This window comes from Fringilla coelebs (assembly GCF_963513975.1).
Source record: "Fringilla coelebs genome assembly, chromosome: 33".
NCBI lineage: Eukaryota > Metazoa > Chordata > Aves > Passeriformes > Fringillidae > Fringilla > Fringilla coelebs.
In genome coordinates this window covers 507,123-529,844 of record NC_140059.1, presented here as the reverse complement: position 1 = coordinate 529,844, position 22,722 = coordinate 507,123, and the positions used below count along the sequence as shown (strand labels likewise).

The following is a 22,722-nucleotide window of genomic DNA, read 5'->3' as shown; positions in this document are numbered from 1 at the left end:
ATGGATCCCGAAATTCCCAGGAGATTTTATTGGGATGGAATAAATAATCCGGAGGGGGAGGGGCTGGGGGAGCTCCGGGGGGGTCCCGGCCCCAAAATCCCCCCGGGGGTCCCAAATCCCCCCTCAGGCGCCGTCCTGGCTCTTGGTGCTGCTCAGGGGGACGGCGACGTCGTCGTCCTCGAGGTGACCCGCCCTGCAGGGACCCCAAAATCCCCAAAATTGATCGTTTTATCCTTCCCAATCCCAGAACCTTCAGCCCTTCCCAAAACCTTCGACGTTCTCCCCAGAATGGTCAGGACTTGCCAAAAGTCTCAACCCTTCCTGAGCCCAAAACCTCCATCCCAACCCCAAACCTGCATCCTGACCCCAAGCCTTCTTCATCCCTTTTCAACCCCAAACCTTCATCCCAACCCCAACACCTCCAAACCAACACCCAAATCTTCATTCTAACTGCAAAACCTCCATCCCAACCCCAAACCTCCAACCCCAAACCTCCATCCCAACCCCAAACCTCCATCCCAACCCCAAACCTCCAACCCCAAACCTCCATCCCAACCCCAAACCTCCATCCCAACCCCAAACGTCCAACCCCAAACCTCCATCCCAACCCCAACACCTCCAATCCAACCCAAGACCTCCAAACCAACACACAAATCTTCATTCTAACCCCAAAACCTCCATCCCAACCCCAAAACCTCCATCCCAACCCAACCCCAAGCCTCCAACCCCAAACCTCCCTCCCAACCCCAAACCTCCAACCCCGAACCTCCATCCCAACCCAACCCCAAACCTCCCTCCCAACCCCAAACCTCCAACCCCAAACCTCCATCCCAACCCCAAACCTTCTTCATCCCTTTCCAACCCCGAAGCTCCTGCGTTCCTCCAAGCGCCAAGCCCACCCCAAAGCAGGGACGTTGTCCCCAGGGAAGGGTTGGGGGGTCTCTGGGGGTCCCGGGGGGGTTTGGGGTGTCCCCACCTCCTCTCCACGTCCTTGACGGTCTCGGGCAGGGGCGCGCGGCGCGTCTCGGGCAGGAAGCAGGTGGCGATGGCCGAGACGATGGGCGCGGCGCCGTAGATGACGAGGGGCAGCGCCGGGGCCACGTCGGCCAGCATGCGCACCAGGGGCGCCACCATGCTCCCCACGCGCGCCATGGTGCCCCCCAGGCCCATCCCCGTCTGCCTGCGCCGGGAGAGCCACGCGGTGGGACGGACAGACGGACATGGGGATGGGCACGGGGGTGGAGGGATGGAGGGAGGGAGGGAGGGAGGGAGGGATGGATGGAGGGATGGATGATGGATGGATGGATGGTTGGATGGATGATGGATGGATGGATGGTTGGATGGATGGATGGATGGATGGATAATGGATGGATGGATGGATAATGGATGGATGGATGGTTGGATGGATGATGGATGGATAGGGGATGGATGGATGGATGGATGGATGGATGATGGTTGGATGGATGGATGATGGATGGATGGATGGATGGATGGATGATGGATGGATGGATGATGGATGGATGGATGATGGTTGGATGGTGGATGGAGTGGTCAGTGGTTGGGTTGATGGATGGTTGGGTTAATGAGTGGTTGTGTTGATGACTCGGTTGGGTTCATGGAGGGTCGGGCCGATGGAAGGTGGGGTTGTCACATGACTGGACGGGTGGGGGCGGGGCTGGGGTGACCCCACCCACCTGATGACGGTGGGGAAGAGCTCCCCGGTGAAGATGTAGGCGCAGTTGAAGGAGGCGGCCAGGGCGCCCTTCCCCACCACGGCGAAGGCCATGCGCAGCGTCGGCAGCTCTGGGGACACATCGCCCACAGCTCCTCAGAGCCCACCCGCCGGTCATCCCCCCCCTGCAGTGACCCCGTGCCCCCGATGACCCTTCACCCCTCCAATGACCATTCTTCAATGGCCCTTCATCCCACTGATGGTCCTTCATCATCCATTCCTCCCATTGTTCTCCAACCCGTTCTCCTCCATCCCTCCATCCTCCGTTCCTCCATCCCACTGTTCTCCAACCCATTTTTTTCCAACTCATTCTCCTCCATCCCATTCTCCTCCATCCCATTCTTTTCCACCCCATTCTCCTCCATCCCAATCTCCACCATCTCATTCTCCTCCATCCCATTCTTTTCCATCCCATTTTTTTCCACCCCATTCTCCTCCATCCCAATCTCCACCATCCCATTCTCCTCCATCCCTCCCTCCTCCATTCTCCTCCATTCTCCCTGTCCCCTCCCCGTTCCCTCGCTCCCTCCGGCCGCTCCCACCGCTGGGCACGAAGATGTTGGCCAGGATGCAGAGCCCGGCCAGCGCCAGGGAGCCGCCCTGGGCCAGGCGCCGGCCGAGGCAGGAGATGACCAGCACGGACAGGAGCTTGGCCGGGATGTCCACGGCGCCGAACACCAGCTGGCTCAGGTACACGTTGAAGCCAAAGCCCTGCAGGTCCATGGCCAGCCCGTAGTAGGCGAAGCTGGTGGAGAACCTGCGCCAAAACCCGACAAATCGGCGCCGAAACCACCCAAAACGGAGCGGCCGGGGCTGCAAAAGGGGGAGGAGGTCCCAAAAAATGGAGGCTTGCCCTAAAAGTGGAGGTTGTCCCAAAAGATGGAGGTTCTCTCCAAAAAAATGGAAGTTGTCCCAAAAGATGGAGGTTCTCCCAAAAAATGGAGGTTTGCCCTAAAAGTGGAGGTTGTCCCAAAAAACAGATATTGTCCCAAAAGATGGAGGTTGTCTCAAATGATGGAGGTTGTCCCAAAAAATTGAGGTTTGCTCTTAAAGTGTGCCTTGGTCCCAAGAGAGGATTTTTTTGTCCCAAAAGTTGTAGGTTTGACCCAAAAAGTGTGGGTTTTTCCAAAAAATATGGGGGATTTTACCCCAAAAAGTGGTTTTCCCCCTCAAAAAAGTGGGTTGTTTCCCCAAAAGGTGTTTCTTGCCCGAAAGGTGAGTTTGTTTTCCCAGTAAAGGTGGGGATATTTTCCCCAAGAGATGTTTTTTCCCCAAAAGATGTTTTTTTCCCAACAAGTGAAGGAGTTTCCCAAAAAAATTGAGATTTGCCCCAAAAGGTGGGGACATTTTTTCCCTCAAAAGCTGTTTCTTTTCACCCAAAATCAGGCATTTTTGCCCAAAACTTGGTGCTTTTTTCCCCCCCAAATTTTTTTTTTTCCCCCAAATAGTATTTTTCCCCCCAAAACCAGGATGTTTTTTGTCAGGACGCACCAGACGAAGGAGACCCCGCACGACACCGTCCTCATGCCGGGGGTCCGGACGAGCGCGGCCACGGCCCCGCCCGGCAGCGGCGGCTCCTGGCGCACCAGAGCCCGCAGCGCCTGCGGGGGAGAGCGCCGGGGTCTGCGGGGGCCGCCGGGATCCGCCCGGGGAGGGCTCCGGGGGCTGGGGAGGGGGAGATCCGGGGGGCTGGGGGGGGATGCAGGGGGCTGGGGAGGGGGATCCGGGGGGCTGGGGGGGGCTCCCGGGGGCTGGGGAGGGGGATCCGGGGGGCTGGGGGGGGCTCCCGGGGGCTGGGGAGGGGGATCCGGGGGGCTTGGGGGGGATCCAGGGGGTCTGAGGGGGGATCCGGGTGATCCAGAGGGGTCTGGGGTGGGATCAGAGGGGCCCAGGGGTATCTGAGGGGTCTGGGGGGAATCTGAGGGGTCTGGGGTGGGATCCGAGGGGTCTGGGGTGGGATCAGAGAGACCCAGGGGGCATCTGAGGGGTCTGGGGTGGGATCTGAGGGACACAGGGGGGGGATCAGGGGGGTCTGGGGTGGGATCTGAGGGATCTGGGGGGGGATCAGAGGGACCCAGGGGGGATCTGAGGGACCCAGGGGGGATCTGAGGGGTCGCCGGGAGATCCAGGTGATCTGGAGGGGATCCAAGGAGTTTGGGGGGGGGTTTCCGAGGGGTCTGGGGGTGTTGGGGTCGAGGACAGAGGGAATGGGGGGATCGGTGGGAGAACAGGGGAGGATTTGGGGGATCTCCCAGGATCCGGGGGGGTCAGGGACGGAAGGGGAGGTAGCGGCGAGCTGGGGGTGGATTTAGGGGCAGATCGAGGGGATTGGGGAGTTCAGAGGGATCTGGGCCACCCCCAGACCCCTCCCCACCTCCTCGCTGAGCTTGTCCCCCTCCTCCTTCCTGCCGTTGACCCTCGCCACCTTGCGGAGCCCCCGCAGGGCCAGGTCGGGCCTGCCCGAGGTCACCTGCCAGCGCGCGGACTCCACGTACAGCCTGGGGGGGGCCAGGTGACACCCGGGGGTCCCCAACCCCCCCCGGCCGCCCACCGCCCCCAAAGGATCCCAAACTTGGGGGGGCCAGGGGGACCCAGCTGTTCGGAGGGTTCCCAGCAGCTCCCACCCTTCCTAAGCACCCCAGACTGGGAGGGGGATCTGGGGGTCCCTGCACCCCAAAGGACCCCGGGCTGGGGGTGTCAGGGAAGGTCTGGGGGTCCCTGCACCCCCCTCCATCCCAAAGGACCCCGGACAGAGGGGTCAGGGGAAGGTCAGTGGCCACCCCAGGATTTGAGGGGACCTTTCCAACCCTGTAAAGACCCCGGACTCCCAAAATCCCTTTTTTCCCCCCAGAATCAGGACAGGGATGGGCACTCCTGGTAGGCACCGGGGATGGACACTGGGGGTGGATGCTGGGGATGGACACCAGGGGTGGGCACAAGGAATGGGCACTGGGGGTGGACACTGGGGATCCCGTACCAGGAGTAGAAGAAGAAGACGAAGAAGGGCAGGGACACCACGAGCTGGAGCTGCCGCCAGCGCGGGAGCCCGAAGGCCGCGGCCGCCAGCACAAACTGGCCCAGGGTGTAGCAGTAGCCATTGATGGTGCCCACCACGGCCCGCGCCTCCGTCGGGATCCACTCCATGCCTGCGGCACCGCCACGGGGTCAGGGGCCGGCCCGAGAGCCTGGGGGGCTTGGGGGCTGGGTTCCTCACGTGGGTCAGTGGGGTTGGGTCAGTGGGGTTGGGCTGGGTCAGTGGGGTTGGGTTGGGTCAATGGGATTGGGTCAGTGGGGTTGGGTCAGTGGGGTTGAGATTGGGTTAATGGGGTTGAGATTGGGTCAGTGGGATGGGTTTGGGTCAATTCAGGTGGGATTGGGTCACTGGGATGGGTTTGGGTCACTGGGATGGGTTTGGGTCAGTGGGGTTGGGCTGGGTCAGTGGGGTTGGGTTTGGGTCAATTCAGGTGGGATTGGGTCAGTGGGATGGGTTTGGGTCAATTCAGATGGGTTTGGGTCAATGGGATGGGTTTGGGTTAATTCAGGTGGGATTGGGTCACTGGGATGGGTTTGGGTCAATTCAGGTGGGGATTGGGTCAGTGGGATGGGTTTAGGTCACTGGGATGGGTTTAGGTCACTGGGATGGGTTTGGGTCCAGGACCCTCCCATGGGTCAGGGATGCCCCAGGGTTGGGTCAGTGGGGTTGGGCTCAGACCCTCCCGTGGGTCACTGGACTTTGGGGTGGATGTGTGGGTCCCTCCCTGGGCTGGGGGGTCCCGCCTCTCCCTGGGGGTCCCCACCCGAGGGTCCCCGGGGCGGTGGCTCACAGAGGGAGGCGGAGTTGAGGGACACGCCGGCCATGGCCAGCCCGGTCAGGAAGCGGCACACGCAGTAGACCAGGAGGGAGGGGGCGGCGGCCGTGCCCACCCCCGTTGCCCCCAGCTGCAGGTAACACCAGGTGAGCAGCGCCCGGCGCCCGAACCTGCGGGGACATGGCACTGGGAGCACTGGGAGCACTGGGAGCACTGGGAACACTGGGGTGGGGGATATGGGGAACTGGAGGCACTGGGATGGGGAAGTGTTGGATTCTGGAGATACTGGGTTGGGGAAGGGGGTCATGGTGTGCTGGGGTCACTGGGACGGGGCTGTGGGCACTGGGACAGGGCTGCGAGCACTGGGATGGGCGCACAAGGCACTGGGAGCACTGGGATGAAGAATATGGGCACTGGGAGCACTGGGAGTGACGTGGGGACAGAGGGGGGACAACCTGTGCTTGGACAGCCCCGCCCTGGGGACACCAGGACAGCGGGGGCCAGAGGGAACAGAGAACACAAGAAAACACCACTCCTCTCCCCCTTCCCAGTTCCTCCCAGTTCCTCCCAGTTCCTCCCAGTTCCTCCCAGTTCCTCCCAGTCCAGCGCCGGGGGAGCACGCACTTGTCGGAGAGGATCCCGAAGAGGCTGGAGCCCAGCAGGATCCCGGCCATGTAGATGGACTGGGCCACCTGCCTCAGGTTCTTGGAGTCACACACCAGGTCCCACTGCCACCGGGAGGGGACACGGGGTCACCACAGGGTCACCACCAGGCTCACCACAGGGACACCACGAGGACACCACGAGGACACCGGCATCCCCCCGCCCTGGGGGACCCCGGGGCGTCACCCCCGCCTCACCTCGGTGACGATGGTGTCGGTGAAGATGCCGTCCAGGTACGTCCAGCCGTCGCGGCACGGCTCGGTGGCCGCCTCGGTGGCCGTGCCGTTGGCCGAGCCGTTGACGTCCAGGAGGTGCCACTGGGGCTCCACGTAGCGGCGGCAGCTCTGCGGGCGGCGGCGGCCGTCCCAGGGGACGGACACCGCCAGGGGCACGGCGGCCGCGCTGGCGTTGGCCGCGGGCCGGGGCCGGCAGTGGTGCTCGGGGACGCCGGCGGTGAAGTTCTGCAGGAGGTTGTGGCTGGCCAGCATGAGCAGGGGCACGGCCAGCGCGGCCACGTAGGTCACCTGGAAGCGGCCCATGCCACCCAGGCGGGCCAGCAGCTCCACGAAGGACATGGCCGGAGGGGGACGGAGCTGGACAGGGCCCTGGTCAGCTGAGGGGGGAAGAGAAGGAAACGGGGAGGGATGGAGAGAGGGTGGTCAGGGGATGGCCAAAGGGTGGTCAAGGAAGGGCCAAAGAGTGGTCAGGGGATGGACAGAGGGTGGTCAGGGGATGGACAGAGGGTGGTCAAGGAATGGCCAGAGGGTGGTCAAGGAAGGGCCAAAGAGTGGTCAGGGGATGGCCAAAGGGTGGTCAGGGGATGGCCAGAGGGTGGTCAGGGGATGGCCAAATGGGGGCAGGGGGATGGCCAGAGGGTGGTCAGGGGATGGCCAGAGGGTGGTCAGGGGGTAGACAGAGGGTGGTCAGGGGATGGCCAGAGGGTGGTCAGGGGATGGACAGAGGGTGGTCAGGGGATGGACAGAGGGTGGTCAGGGGATGGCCAAAGGGTGGTCAGGGGATGGACAGACCCAGGGATGGACCAAGGGAGGGGTCAGGAGAGGTCAGGGATGTTTTGGGTGGTCAGCAGAGGGATGGCCAAGGGGTGACCAAGGGGGGCAGGGAGGAGGATGAGGGTTGGCCCCAGGGGTGGAGGAAGGACACAGAGTGGCCGAGGGTGGATGGAAGAAGGTTCTGGGCGGTCCCCAGAACAGCACGAGGACCCTCTATTGATCACCTATTGATTGCTCAATCAATCATCAATTTATTGGTCTATCAGATGGATCAACTGATGTGTTGAAGGATTGATCCATCCCTTGATCAGTGGATTTATCTATCAGTCTGATTGATCAATCTGCTGACCAGTCTGTCAATCTATTGATCTCTATTGATCTATCTGTTGAGAGATCAGTCTATCAATCTGTCTCTCTGATCTATTAATATATTGATCTATTATCTATTCATCAATCCACCTGTCACAATCACTCTCACTCTATTGATTGATCAATCAATCTATCAATCACTGATCATTTCTTGCTCTCAGCTCCCCCCATCCCTTCCCTATCAATCAATCAATGAATCAATCAACCAATCAATCAATCAATCCTGTCCCCTCCATCCCACCAATCCCTCAGATCCCTCACGATCAATCGATCCCCACCTGCTCTCCTCCTCCTCCTCCTCCTCCTCCTCCTCCTCCTCCCTCGGCCGTTCCCAGGCTCCGGCTCAGACTCTCGGGACTGTCCGGGCTCTCCAGCCGTCCCTCTGTCCGGCCGTCCGTCCCTCTGTCCCTCCGGCCGCCCCTCCTTCGGCCCCGCCCCCCCGGCCCCTCCTTCACCCCCCGATCAATCGATCAATCCATGGATCAATGGATTTCTCTGCTCTCTCTGCCCGTTTATTGATCCTTAGCCTACCCACAAATCGATTTTCTGCTGATAATCAACCTATTGATCGATCTATCGGTCCCCCTTCCAATCGATCCAGTGAGTTCTTTCTCTGTTGATAAATTATTGATCACTTGTCTCCCCTTATCTATAACAGTTTGATCAGAATTAGTCCATGATCTCTTTACGTATTAGTTTATTGATCCATGTTTCTATTATTGATCTAGTGACCTATTGATTGATCTGTTAATCTATTGATGGCTTGATCAATCAATCTATTGATCTAGAGGGGTCTCTATGGATCCATCTGTTAGTCTGTGTATCTCTAGTACCAATAAATTGATCTCTAATCTGTTAATTGATCATTCAATTGGTCTCCATTTTTCTATTGACGAATCTATTGAACCACAATTGACCAATCAGAATAATGATCTCCTTCTCCATCAATCCTTCAGATGATACAGTTATTGATTTATAATCCATTGATCAATGTATCAATCTTAACCTCTCTATTGATCAGTCTCTTGGTCTGTAATCTTCCTATTGATTGATTTATTAACCTGTAATTGCTCTCTTAATTGATTTATTGACCTTTACTTCCTCTATTTGTTGATTTATTTGTTTCAATCTCTCTATTGATCAACCTCCTGACCTATAACCTCTCTCTTGATCAGCCCTTCTCTCCATCGATCCATCTATTGATCCTCGATCTCTCTCCTGACCTCGCTGGGCTCTCCGTGACCCATCGATCTCCTTATTGATCACTCACCTGTCTGGCACTCCCGGTCACTCCCGGTCACTCCCGGCCTCTCCCAGCACCAGATCCCACTGCCCGGAGCCCTCGCCGGCCGCTACCACCCCCCGGCCCGGCGGCTGCCCATGGCCCTGCCCTGCCCCCGGCCTGGCCCCGCTCCTATTTAAGGCCACCCCGGTCCCGGTTAACGTTTGACTCCGGAACCCGCCATGGATCGGTGGAGACGCTCCCGGGGCGGAAACGGCGCTGCCGACCACGCCGGGCCCACCCGGGACGTGCCGGGGCTGCCCCTCCATCCCACCCAAGCCCTCCTCTTCCTCGCCCTGGGAGCCCCCAGGCCCCGGCAGATGGGGACCCCCGGCCCCCTCCGGCCCGTTCCGCCCCTCCGGGGTGGATCATTGATGAGGCAAAGTCCCGGGGGCCCTGAACCGCAGCGTGGGAGCCCCTTGGACCCCGGGCAGGAGGGCGGCGGGGGCAGCGGAGCGTGGGGGGTGACGGGGGGAGCCGGACGCCCGGATTGGCACCAGGTGGGCGTGAGGACACGTGGATGCTTGGGATCTCTGGCTCCTGGGGACTTCTGGGACGTCTGGATCTGTGACATCTAAATGTCGGGATCCTCGGGATGCCTGGGTGGTCTGGATCCCTGGGATCCTGGATCCCTGGACACTCAGGGTTCCGAGTCCTTGGTCCTTGGGATCCCCGGGATCTTTGGGATCCCTGAGTCCTCAGGATCCCCGAGCTCTTGGGATGTCTGGGATGATCATGTGTCCCTGGGATCCAAACACCTAAATCCTTGGGATCTGGGTCTTTGGGGTGTCCAGGAATGGGGTCTGTGTGTCCTTGGGATCCCTGGGCACCTGGACATGGTGATTCTTGGGGTCCCCAATCCTCGGGATCCCCAATCCTTGGGGTCCCCAATCCGTGGGGTCCCGGCTCCTCGGGATCCCCGATCCCTGGGGTCCCCAATCCTCGGGATCCCTGATCCCTGGGGTCCCCGATCCTTGGAATCCCCAATCCCTGGGGTCCACAATCCTCGGGATCCCCAATCCTCGGGATCCCGGATCCCTGGGGTCCCGGATCCTTGGAATCCCCGATCCCTGGGGTCCCGGATCCTCGGGATCCCAGATCCTTCCCGCACTCTCTCCCGGCATTGTCCATCCCCGGCAGCTCCGGCCGCGGGGGAGGGGCTGGGGGGTCCCGCGGTGCCGAGGCCGCTGTTTCCCGCTGGCTCCCGTGTTTTCCTTCGGGGCGGGACCGGCCCGGCTGCGCGGGACCCCCCGCGGCCGTGGGAAAACAACCCCCACCCCCACCACACCCCACCCCCACCAGCCGCAGTTCACCCGAGCTTTGCTTTTATTGTTTTTTATTCCAGCACGGCCGAACCGTCCGCGACGCAGAGATTTGGGGGGCCCAGCGTCCCCCCCACTCTGCAGGGAGGGGCAGCCGGGTCCTTGTAGTCACCTCTGTCCCTTTGCTCGTCAGGGGGGGTTTGAACCCCCTCCACACCCCAAATCCCAAATTCATCCGGCAGGAGCATCGAGGGCTGGGGATTTTGGGGGTCCCTTGGTGGCAGGTGGCACTAACGGGGCCCTGTGGAGTTGCTGGATGGGGTGGGCTGGAGTGGGACCTGGAGATGTCGGGATTCGTCCTTCTGGGATTGTGTCCTGGTGGGGAGGGCAGGATGAGGGGAAGGTTGGAGAGAACAGGGGGGTTTTTGTGGTGCTGGTCCATCCATAAACCATCCCTCCATCCCATCCATCCATAATCCATCCATCCATCCATCCATCATCCATCCATCCATCCATCCATCCCTCCCTCCATCATCCCTCTGTCCCATCCAGCCGTCCATCCATCCCACCCATCCCAACCAACTTCCCTCCCTCCACCCCCACGTTCAACCCCGTTCTCTCCCTCTGTCCCTCCCCATCCTCCGTCCCATCGCTCTGCCCGTCCATGCCCTCCCCTCATCCCGGATCCTCTCCAGCCCCACCTTCCCTCCACCTCCTCCACGGTCTCGGGCAGGGCCATGTTCCGTGTCTCGGGCAGGAAGGCGGCCACCAGCCCCGACACCACGGGCGCGGCGCCGTAGATGAGGAAGGGCAGCGCCGGGAACAGCTCGCCTGCCATCTTCACCAGGGGGGCCATGATGCTGCCCAGCCGCGACATGGTGTTGGCCAAGCCCATGCCCGTCTGCCTGTGGGACACGTGGAGCTCCTGAGGCCACCTGAGGCCACCTGAGGGACCACCCGGCCACGCCCGCTCCTTACCGGATCACCGTGGGGTAGAGCTCGCCCGTGTAGAGGAAGACGCAGTTGAAGGACGCGGCCAAACAACCTTTCCCAAAGACGGCCAGGGCTGTCCGGAGTGTCCGGAGCTCTGCGGGGACAGCGGGACACCCGGGAGTCACCTCAGTGTCCCCACTTGGGCTGAGCTCGCTCGTCAAGAGAAGACCCCAAACACCAGGATTTGGGGCAAATCCCCCATAAAAAGCTAAAATGACCCAACCTGGGGGTTCCATCAATGGGCTGAGCTCGTCTGGGCCCTCCCAGGGAGGTCAGAGATGAGGGGACACCACTGCCACCACCCCCGGCCTCACCTCGCGGCACCAAGACGTTGGCCAGGATGGCCAAGCCGGCCAGGATGAGGGTGATGGCCTGTGTGAAGCGGCGCCCCACGTAGGTGATGGTGAGGATGGACATCAGCTTGGCCGGGATGTCCACGGCGCCGAAGATCAGCTGGATCACGTAGATGTTGAACTCAAAGTTCTGCAGGTCCATGGCCAGCCCGTAGTAGGCGAAGCTGGTGGAGAACCTGGGCCACGAGGGGGGGAGAGGCGGTGAAAATGTCACCTGTGGGGAGGTGTGGGGTGGCACAGGGGGTGAAGGACGTGGAGGGGGATGGACAACCACCCACTGGTGTCCTCCACCGCCGGCCGTACCACACGAAGCAGAGGCAGAAGGAGATGCGGCGCAGGACCGGCGTCCGGACCAGGTCAACCACGGTGTGGCGGGTCTTTGAGGACGTCATCTCCTTCTCCATGTGGGACCTCAGGGTCTGGAGGGACAGGGGGGCTCTGGGATGGGGATGGGGCATTGGGGACCCTCTTGTACGTGGGCAGGTCCGGGCAGGATGGGTGGAAAAGGGGAAGGGGGGTCGTGGGTGGGTGGTGGGATGGAGGTGGTGGATTCATGGATGGGTGAGGGGATGGAGGAGATGGCGATGATGGATGTCATCGAGATGATGAAGATGAGTGGATGGATGGACAGACAGACAGGGTGCATAAGGGATGATGATACAAGTGACCATGGATGGACAGTTGTCCATGGGTGGATATTCAAGGGACCCCTATAAAACACCCCAGGGACACCCTGGGGGACCCGACGGAGCCTTTTACTTCTATGTCGAGCTTGTCCCCTTCCTCCTTCTTCCCGTTGATCCTGGCCACCTTCTGGAGCTCCCGCAGGGCCTGGTGGGGCCTCCCCACCATGACAAGCCACCGCGCTGACTCCGTCAGCCACCTGGGCGGGAGGGGACGGGCAGGAGCCCCAGCATCGTCACTGTCCCACCTCCATCTGGTGGCAATGTCCCCCCGTCCCTCTGGTCATCACGCCGTGTCCCCACTGTCCACCCAGCTGTTCCTGGACACTCTTCATCCAGTTCTTCTCCCACCTTTCCTTCTGCCCACTTGTCCACGCACCCCCCACTGCTCCATCCATCCACCATCCTTCCATCAGGCCAAAACTCCAGCTGTCCATCCCCCCATCCATCCCTACCTCCATATGTCCCTCTCTGCTTACCATCCCTCCATCCATCCATCCATCCATCCATCCATCCATCCATCCATCCATCCATCCATCCATCCATCCATTATCCATCCATCCATCCATCCATCCATCCATCCATCCATCCATCCATCCATCCCTCCATCCATCCATCCATCCATCCATCCATCCATCCATCCATCCATCCATCCATCCCTCCCTCCCTCCCTCCCTCCCTCCTCCTTCCTCCTCCTCACCAGGAGTAGAGGAAGAAGCCAAAGAAGGGCAGGGACACCACGAGCTGCAGCCGGCGCCAGTCGGGCACGGCGAAGGCGACGCCGGCCAGCAGGAACTGCCCGGTGGTGTAGCAGTACCCCATGAAGGTGCCCACCAGCGCCCGCATGTGTGTCGGCATCCACTCCAGCGCTGCGGGACACAGCACGTGGGCACCAGCTGGGAGTGCCCACCGGCACCCCGGGGGATGGGGAGACCACCAGGATGGTGCCCAGGGGACGTGGAGACCACCTGGATGGTGACCAGGGGATGGGGAGACCCCCAGGATGGTGCCCAGGGGATGGGGAGACCCCCAGGATGGTGCCCAGGGGGCATGGAGACCACCTGGATGGTGACCAGTGGACATGGAGACCACCTGGATGGTGCCCAGGGGACGTGGAGACCACCGGGACAGTGCCCAGGGGACATGGAGACCCCCAGGATGGTGCCCAGGGGACCTGGAGACCACCTGGATGATGCTCAGGGGACGGGGAGACCACCAGGCTGGTGCCCACAGGTAACCCAGGGGAACATGGAGCCCTGGGCAGGTACTGGGGGGACATGGCCCCACCGGTGCCAGGGGACATGGAGACCACCAGACAGGCCCCCACAGGTACAGGGGGGATACGGAGACCCCCAGAATGGTGCCTGGATGACAGGGAGATCACTGGGGTGCTTCCCACAGGTTCAGGGGGGACACGGAGCCCACCCAGGTGGGTGCCCGGGGCAGGTACCAGGGGTGACGTACAGAGGGAGACGCTGTTGAGGACGATGCCCGAGAAGGCCATGCCCGTCAGGAAGCGGAACAGGCAGTACACGGTGAAGGTGGGCGCGAAGGACGAGCAGGTGCCCATGGCGGCCATCTGCAGGTAGCACCAGGTGAGCACCGAGCGGCGGCCGAACCTGGGCAGGGAGGAGGAGGAGCAGCAGGGGGTGAGGATGAAGAAATGGGGGCAGAGGAGGAAGAGGAAGAGACAAGAAGGATGAAGAAAGGGGCAGGGGAAGGAAGAGAGGGTGAAGAGGAGGAAAAAGGGGTGAGGAAGAGGATGAGGAGGGGGAAAAAGGTGAGGAAGGTGAGGAAGAGGGAGGGGGTTGAGGAGAAAAAGGGGATGAGGAGGAAAAAGAGGGTGAGGAAGAGAAGGAGAAGGAGGGAATGAAGAGGAGGCAGAGAGGGTGAGAGGACCCCCCCGGTGCCACCCCACCTGCCTGCAGGGCCCCCCTCACCTGTCTGAGAGCCCCCCGAAGATGCCGCCCACCAGGACTCCGGCCATGTAGAGCGACTGCGCCAGCTGCTTCAGCCCTCGGGAGCTGCACACCAGGTCCCACTGCCAAGGGACGAGGACAAGGGGTGGGACAGAGATGAGGGTCCCCTCTGCCCCCCCTCAGACCCCAAAACCCCCAAAAACGGCCGGTAAGGCCAAAGAAAGGTGACCCTCAATTCTTGGCCACCCTTGCCGGCATTGCAGTGGTTGGAAGGTCCATCCAAGCCTCCTGTGACCCCCTTGTGACCCCCTTGTGACCCCCTCGTGGACGGCCACCACCTCCCCATCCCTCCCTTCCCCTCCTGGTGCTTCCTGGCGTTGAGCATCTCCACCGAAGGTTGAGCGGGGAAGATGCTCCAGTTGGGAGAGGTCAACTCCGCGTTGGCAGCAGACCCTTCGCTGGTGCCTCCAGGCGAGACCCACCCACGGGGTTGGGTGAAAAGCCCCCCAGACGCCCCCAAACCCCCCCCACCACCGTCCCACCTCTGTGATGATGGTGCTGGTGAAGACGCTGCGGTCGTAGGTCCAACCATCTCCGCACGGCTCCGTCTCCGGCCAGGAGCCGTTGGGCTCCGAGCCGTTGGCCTCCAGAAGCCACCACTGGGGCGTCACAAAGCGCCGGCACCGCTCCCCGCGGGGCACCCAGACCCTCAGCAGGGCCTCGGGGTCCAGGCCGCTGGCGTTGGCCTCTGGGGGCGGGCGGCAGCGGTGGTCGCTGGTGGCGGCGGTGAAGTTCTGCAGGAGGTTGTGGCTGGCCATCATCAGCACGGGCAGGGACAGGAGCAGCACCGAGAGCACCTGGAAGCGCCCCATGCCCCCCACGTGCTCCAGGAGGCTGGCGAAAGCCATCTCGCTAGCGCCGGGGCCGGGCAACGCCCCACAGCCATGCAGAGCCCCGGATTTCAGGGGTTTCACCCCAAAAATGCCTCCCTGTCCCACGCGGTGGCTTCCCTGCGGCGGCACCCGGGGGTGGTCTCCTATATAAGCCGACCCGAGGGTGGTTTGGGTTAATGTTTGACATCTCCGGGGGGTTTTTGGTGGTTTTCCAGCAGGAGAAGGCAAAAGTGCAGCGCAAAGGTGTCCAGGGGTAAAAAAAAAGGTGTTTTTGGGGCAAAAGTCCCCCAAAGTGGGGCAAAACTGGCGCGATTTGGGGCAGGAAGACAAGGAACACCTAATTTCTTTTAATTATTATTTTACAGCCTTACTTTTTTGAGGGGAAAAGTCATGTTTTGGAGAGGGGCTGTCCAGGAGGTTGGGTGGCATCAGGGTGGGCACTGCAGGGAGAGGAGGTCTCCTGGCATGGACCAATGTCCAGCCTTTGGTGGCGCTTTTGGGTTAAATTTTAGTGATTTCAGTGGTCAAAAGGCGACCGAAAGGTGCTGACAGAGGTGGCCCTGCCTGGGTCAGCGCATTCCCCGCCGGGGGTTAATTTTTGATGGGGAGTTGATGGGGCCAAGGGACACGTCAGAAATGGGAGCAAGGGCCGGGGTGGCTTCGGGGGACGGAAATCGGGGAAGGGGCATCGCGGCAGCACCGGGAGGGGGCAGGGTGGGATTTGGGGGCTCCTGGTGCTTCCCCAGCTTCTCTGGGATTTGGGGGATGCCTCTACCAGGAGAAGAGTTGGTTTGGGGTTATTGAGGTGTTCTTGGTGCCACTTTATGCGTAGGGACTTTAGGGACACGGTTCTTGGCATCCTATTGGATGAGGTCATGAGGTGTCACCAAAAATGGGGGTCTTGGGTGCCACCTCATCGATGGACAAGGTTGTGAGGCGTCCTCCTGTGGAGATGACCTCCAAAAAAAGGGGTCCTGGGTTGTCCCCTCATTGGAAGTGACCTCAGGGGATGCAATTCTTGGGCACTGTCCCATGGGAGGTGACCTTGGACGTCGTTGTCGGGGGTGACCTGGGGGGGCACAGATAAGACCCCGAGACGTGTCCCCACCAGAGCTGTTTTATTCCTGCCCAGACGTCCTCGCCCCAACAGGAGGTCACCAGTCACGGCCCAGGTCTCCCCCTCCTGCTGTGGGGACCCCTGGGGTGGTGGCCGCTGGTGGCCAGGGCTGGGGGCTGTGCCCACCCCCCGGGTCCCTCAGGCCTCCTTCAGGGGGGGCCCGTCCTGGGGCTGGAGCGCGATCTTCTCCTTGGGGTCACCCGCTGGCTTCTGCTTGGTCCTGCAGGGAGGAGGAAGAGGAGGAAGAGGAAGAGGAGGAGGAGGGTCATGGTATAGGAAGAGTGGCCCAGGCCAAGCATTCAGCCAATCACAGAGCTTGTTCTTCTGCCAACGTCCCCATCCAGCTGTCCCTCAATGCAGCCAGGGGTGCCTTGACCCTGAACCTCTTCATGGCCAGGGTTGTCCATCCATCCATCCCCATCCCTCCATCCATCCATCCATCCATCCATCCATCCATCCATCCATCCCTCATCCATCCCTCCATCCATCCATCCATCCATCCATCCATCATCCATCCATCCATCCATCCCTCCATCCATCATCCATCCATCCATCCATCCATCATCCATCCATCCATCCATCCATCCATCCATCCATCCATCCATCCATCCTTCCATCCATCCCTCCATCCATCCCTGCACCCACCTGTTCTCCACCTCCTCGATGGTGTCGGGCAGGGGCGTGTTGAGGGTCTCGGGCAGGAACGCAGCCGCCACGGCTGCCACCACGGGGGCCACCCCGTAGACGGCGGGCGGGAGGAAGGGGTAGTACTCGTCCATCATCTTCACCAGCGGCGCCATGATGCCGCCCACGCGCGCCATGGTGCTGCCGAAGCCCAGCCCCGTCTGCCTGCGGCGCCGGGAGGGTCACGGGGGGCACCGAGCGCCCCGGGGGTGTCCGGGGAGGGTCACGGGGACCTGCCCCACCCTGGGGACACGGCGCGGGGCGGTACCTGATGGGGGTGGGGTAGAGCTCGGTGGTGTAGAGGAAGACGCAGTTGAAGGAGGCGGACAGGCAGCCCTTGCCAATGACGGCCAGCGCCGTGCGCAGCGTCTGCAGCTCTGCGGGGACACGGGGACACCGGGGCTCGGACACAGCGTGAGGGGACACGGGGACACCGGGGCTCAGACACAGTGTGAGGGGACGTGGGGACACCGGGGCTGGAAACGTGGAGGAAGACACGAGACGAGCAGGGGACACTGGTGGCCAGAGTGACGGAGACCGCCCTCCCCCTCCACACCCACCTGAGGGCACAAAGATGTTGGCCACGATGACCAGCCCCGCCAAGAACAAGGCCACCATGAGCGAGAGCCGCCGGCCGACGTAGCTCAGGGACACGGTCACCACCACCTTGGCTGGGAAGTCAACGGCGCCGAAAATCACCTGGATGAGGTAAATGCTGACCCCGAAGTTCTGCAGGTCCATGGCCAAGCCGTAGTAGGAGAAACTGATGGAGAACCTGGAGCGAGGTGGGAGAGGGGGGACCTTGAGGTGACATCACCTTCCTGGGACAGGATGGGACAGGGATGGCAGGTGGGGGAGGAGAGGGTTGGGAGGCAGTTGGATGGGGGGGGTCATTGGTTGGGTGTCCAGGTGTCCATCCTTCCCTTCATGCATCTGTGAGCCTGACCAGCCATGTGTCCGTCCATCCATCCACCATCCATCCATCCATCCATCCATCCATCCATCCATCCATCCCTCAGTCCCATCCATCCATCCTTCCCTCCTCGCCCCCAGCCCCACCAGACGATGGACAGGCAGAAGAAGATGTGGCGGATCACGGGGGTCCGGACCAGGTCGGAGACGGTGTAGGAGGATTTCAGAGCTGCCAACTCCTCCTTCATGTTGGATTTCAACATCTGGGAGACCGGAAACGCGAGAGGTTGGGGAAGGGGCTGGAAACCACCCCCAGCCCCCCACCCCCAACACGGGGCCACCGGACCTCGACCGTGATCTTCTCCCCCTCCTCCCTGCGGTTGTTGAAGGCGGCCACGCGCTGCAGGACCTTCACCGCCCGGTCGGCCTTGCCCGACAGCACCAACCACCGCGCCGACTCTGCCAACCACCTGCAGCCGGCCAGGGGAAACTGAGGCACGGCCAGCACGCCCCCCGCGTCCCCACGGCCTCCCCGAGGAGCCCAACGTCCTACCAGGAGTAGAGGAGGAAGACGAAGAAGGGCAGAGAGACGGAGAGCTGGAGCCAGCGCCAGCGGGGGACAGCGTAGGCCACCCCGGCCAGGATGATCTGGCCCAGGGTGTAGGCGAAGCCGGTGATGGCCACGGCGATGGCGCGGTAGGGCGTGGGGATCCACTCCACCACTGCCAGGGACACGGGGACACGGCTCACTCGGGGTGTCCCCACAGAGCTGGGACCCTCCTGGTCAGCGCGGCCAGCCCGGCACGGTCAGACGTGCTCACGCCGTGTGACCCCAGCATGGCCACAGGGATGTCCTCACTCATGGACACTGGGATGTCCCCGCCATGACCATTGGGTTGTCCCCATCCATGGCCACAGGGATGTCCCCATCCATGGCCACAGGGTTGTCCCCATCCATGGTCACAGGGATGTCCCCATCCATGGCCACAGGGATGTCCCCATCCATGGTCATTGGGATATCCTTATCCATGTCTGTCCCCACAAATGATCACTGGGTTGTCCACCTCCGTGGACATTGTGTTGTCTCCCTCCACGGCCATGGCCATGTCCCCACCCCTGAGCAGGGGCTGTCCCCGTGTCCCCTCACCCAGGCAGGCGATGCTGAGGCCGAAGCCGGACAGCGCCATCCCTCCGGCGAAGCGGAAGACGCAGTAGGAGGCGTAGTTGGGGGCGAAGGCCGTGCACGTCCCCATCACCCCCAGCTGCAGGTAGGACCACATCAGCATGGCCTTGCGCCCAAACCTGCAACAGGAGCCACTGGGAGCCACTGGGAGCCACTGGGAGCCAGCAGGGATGAGCTGTCCAGAGCCCCACAGGGAAACTGAGGCACGGAATGGGGGGGGGATGGTCTCTGCTGCCTTTACCTGTCCGAGAGGCCCCCCAGGACCAGGGCGCCCACCAGGACCCCGGCCATGTAGATGGACTGGGCCATCTGCCGCAGCTGCCGGTAGCCACAGACCAGGTCCCACTGCCAGGACAGGGGGACATCTGTCAGAGTCAGTCTGTCCTCATATCCGTCCATCAATCTGTCCATCAATCCATCCATCATCCATCCATCCATCCATCCATCCATCCATCCATCCATCCATCATCCATCCATCCATCCATCCATCCATCCATCCCTCCCTCCCCCATCCGTCCGTCCATCCATCCATCCATCCATCCATCCATCCATCCATCCATCCATCCCTCCCTCCCCCATCCGTCCGTCCATCCATCCATCCATCCATCCATCCATCCATCCATCCATCCATCCATCCATCCATCCCCTGTCCCTCCCACCTCACTCCAAATCCCACCCCCTCCCCTCCCTCCCCCCGTCCCCACAGAGGTGTTGTCCCCTCCATGGACACCGTGGTCACCTCCCCACCCTCCCTGTCCCCGTGTCCCCGTCCCCACCTCGGTGACGATGGTGGACACGTAGATGCTGCGGTCGTAGTCCCAGCCGTCACGGCACGGCTCGGTGGCCCGGGGACCACCGGTGACATTGGCCACATAGCGCCGGCAGGACCCCAGGGTGACATCGGGGGACCCCAGGGTGACATTGGACCACCCCAGCATGGCACTGGCAGGCCCCAAGGTGCCATTGGAGGACCCCCAGGTGGCATCAGGCTGGACACCGGCGCCATCGGGGGACCCCGCGCTGCCATCGAGTGTGACGTGGGTGGCACCGGGGCTGTGGACGCCACTGGGGGACCTCAGGGTGGCACCAGGTGACCCCGAGGTGTCACCAGGAGACTTCAGGGCGGTGTCGGAGCCTCTCAAGGTGCCACGAGGGGTCGCTGAGGTGGCATCGGGGGTGGCACCGGGCGGTGCTGGGGTGGCGTCGGGGACAGCAGGGGTGGCGCCGGGGACAGCAGGGGTGGCGCCGGGGACAGCAGGGACACGGCAGCGGTGCGGGGGGACGGCGGCGGTGAAGTTCTGCAGCAGGTTGTGGCTGGCCATGAGCAGGATGGGCACCGCCAGCAGCGCCGTCTGCAGCACCTGGAACCGGCCCAGGCCCCCGACCTGCGCCAGCACCACCCCGAACGGCATGGCGGGGACACGGCCGGACAGAGGGACACTGCCGGACAGAGGGACACTGCTGGCACGGGGACACTGCTGGACACGGGGACACTGCTGGACACGGGGACACTGCCAGACAGAGGGACACTGCTGGACAGAGGGACACTGCTGGACACGGGGACACTGCTGGACAGAGGGACACTGCTGGACAGAGGGACACTGCCGGACAGAGGGACACCACTGGACACGGGGACACCGCCGGACAGAGGGATACTGCCGGACAGAGGGACACCGCTGGACACGGGGACACTGCCGGACAGAGAGACACTGCCGGACAGAGGGACACCGCCAGACAGAGGGACACTGCAGGACACGGGGACACCTCCGGCCTGGGAACACTGCCGGACACAGGGATGCTGCTGGACGTGGGGACACTGCTGGACAGAGGGACACTGCCAGACATGGGGACTCCACCAACCACAGGGACACCAGCGGGCACAGGGACACTGGGGCCTGGGGACAGCTTCACCCATGGGGACAGAAGGACAGAGCGACACAGGGACAGGGGGACACCATCACAGGGGACACAGCCACCCCCAGGGCCATGGGGACACGGCACAGGGAGGGGACACCGCTGGGAGCGCTGAGCTGGGGCCACCAGGATGTGGGGACAGGGGACATGGGGACCCAGAGACGGGGAGGGGACACGGGGCAGGGGACGTGGTGACCACTGGGGACGGTGTCACCACTTGCGTCACACGTCCCCAACCCCTCCTGATGTCCCCATCCCCTCCCAGCATGTCCCTGTCCCTGCTCCACCTCGGCGCAGCTCCCCAGGGATGGGGACATCCGGCCAGCTGTGACTTCGTGTCCCCAAGGTCCCCTCTGTGATGTCCCCAAACCCTCCCTGATGTCCCCACCATTCTCCTCCATGTCCCCAACCTGTCCCATGTCCCCAACCTGTCCCGTGTCCCCTCTGGGATTTCCCCAGCCCAACCCCTGGCCCCACCATACCCCCAATGTCCCCAGCTTGTCCCAGTGTCCCCCCATGATGTCCCCAACCCGTCCAATGTCCCCATCCCTCCCTAAGAGAAACAATGTCCCCAAGCCCCCAGCAGTGTCCCCAAGCCCTCCCTGGTGTCCCAGTCTGTTCCCGTGTCCCCGACATGTCCCCACCCCATCCCACGACCCCCCCGTTGTCCTCCCCAACCTGTCCCCTGCTGTCCCCACCTGTCCTCCAGGTGCCGCCCCCATCCCAAGGTCCCCTCACTGTCCCCATCTGTCCCCCCACCTTTGCTCGCCCAGACCCCACCTGTCCCCCTGTCCCTGTCCCCTTGTCCCAGGGTCCCCCAATTGTTCCTGTCCCCCTGTCCCTCTGTCCCCCTGTCCTTCTGTCCCCCTGTCCCTCTGTCCTCCCGTGTCCCACCTGTTCTCCCGGTGCTGTCCCTGTCCCTGTCCCCGTGTCCCTCTGTCCCCCTGTCCCTCTGTCCCCCTGTCCCTGTCTCCCTGTCCCCGTGTCCCCCCGTGTCCCACCTGCTCTCCCGGTGCTGTCCCTGTCCCCCTGTCCCTGTCCCCCTGTCCCCGTCCCCCTGTCGCTGTCCCTGTCCCCCTGTCCCTCTGTCCCCCTGTGTCCCACCTGTTCTCCCGGTGCTGTCCCTGTCCCTGTCCCCGTGTCCCTCTGTCCCCCTGTCCCTGTCCCCCTGTCCCTCTGTCCCCCTGTCCCTGTCTCCCTGTCCCCGTGTCCCCCCGTGTCCCACCTGCTCTCCCGGTGCTGTCCCTGTCCCTTGCCGTGTCTCTGTCCCCCTGTCCCCCTGTCCCTGTCCCCCTGTCCCTGTCCCCCTGTCCCCCCGTGTCCCACCTGCTCTCCCGGTGCTGTCCCTGTCTCCCTGTCCCTGTCCCTGGCCGGGTCCCTGTCCCTGGCCGGGTCCCTGTCCCTGTCCCCCTGTCCCCTCGTCCCCCCGTGTCCCACCTGCTCTCTCGGTGCTGTCCCTGTCCCCCTGTCCCTGTCTCCCTGTCCCCCTGTCCCCCCGTGTCCCACCTGCTCTCCCGGTGCTGTCCCTGGCCCTGGCCGGTCCCTGTCCCCGTCGCGGTCCCCGCGCTCTCTCCGTTACACAACGAGGCGAAAAGCGCCGCTTTTGGTGCCACCGGGATTAACGGGGAGGGGGGGGGGGGGGGTGAATTCCAGCGCCGCGGGGGGGTCCGGACGCCTCTGGGTCCCCCCGCCCGCCCGCCCGGGGTCCCTGCGGCCCTATAGGGGACACCCCTATAGATCAGCACCCCCTGAGCCCCTCCCCACACTTAGGGACCCCCCCCCTACCTGTTGGTGTCCCCTGTTCGGACCCCAAGGAGCCCCTACAGAGCCCCCAGGAGCCCCTCGAGGTGCCCCAAGAGCCCCTATAGACCCCACAGGACCCCCCCAAGACCCTATAGACCCCACAGGACCCCCCGCCAAGCCCCTATAGACCCCCGCGAGCCC

At 62.6% G+C, this 22,722-nt stretch overlaps 2 protein-coding genes across 2 annotated transcripts; both read right to left on the bottom strand.

Moving 5' to 3' along the window:
* Nucleotides 1-123: 123 nt before the first annotated feature.
* On the bottom strand, nt 124-14,983 carry LOC311164524 (uncharacterized protein; the record flags this gene model as incomplete). The annotated part of the gene is made up of 20 exons (XM_084224014.1): nt 124-193; nt 977-1,180; nt 1,695-1,803; nt 2,275-2,489; nt 3,224-3,333; nt 4,107-4,230; nt 4,710-4,878; nt 5,557-5,711; nt 6,166-6,269; nt 6,402-6,817; nt 10,423-10,502; nt 10,829-11,032; nt 11,106-11,214; nt 11,435-11,649; nt 11,777-11,892; nt 12,233-12,356; nt 12,857-13,025; nt 13,621-13,775; nt 14,097-14,197; nt 14,618-14,983. 20 exons carry the CDS (start codon nt 14,981-14,983, stop codon nt 124-126), a joined length of 3,315 nt encoding a protein of 1,104 aa, XP_084080140.1.
* Nucleotides 14,984-16,223: 1,240 nt separating this feature from the next.
* LOC311164523 (solute carrier family 22 member 6-A-like) lies at nt 16,224-21,325 on the bottom strand (the record flags this gene model as incomplete). Its single annotated transcript, XM_084224013.1, has 11 exons — nt 16,224-16,305; nt 16,731-16,934; nt 17,038-17,146; nt 17,330-17,544; nt 17,829-17,944; nt 18,028-18,151; nt 18,235-18,403; nt 18,829-18,983; nt 19,106-19,209; nt 19,641-20,304; nt 21,309-21,325. 11 exons carry the CDS (start codon nt 21,323-21,325, stop codon nt 16,224-16,226), a joined length of 1,959 nt encoding a protein of 652 aa, XP_084080139.1.
* Between the last annotated feature and the right edge of the window lie 1,397 nt (nt 21,326-22,722).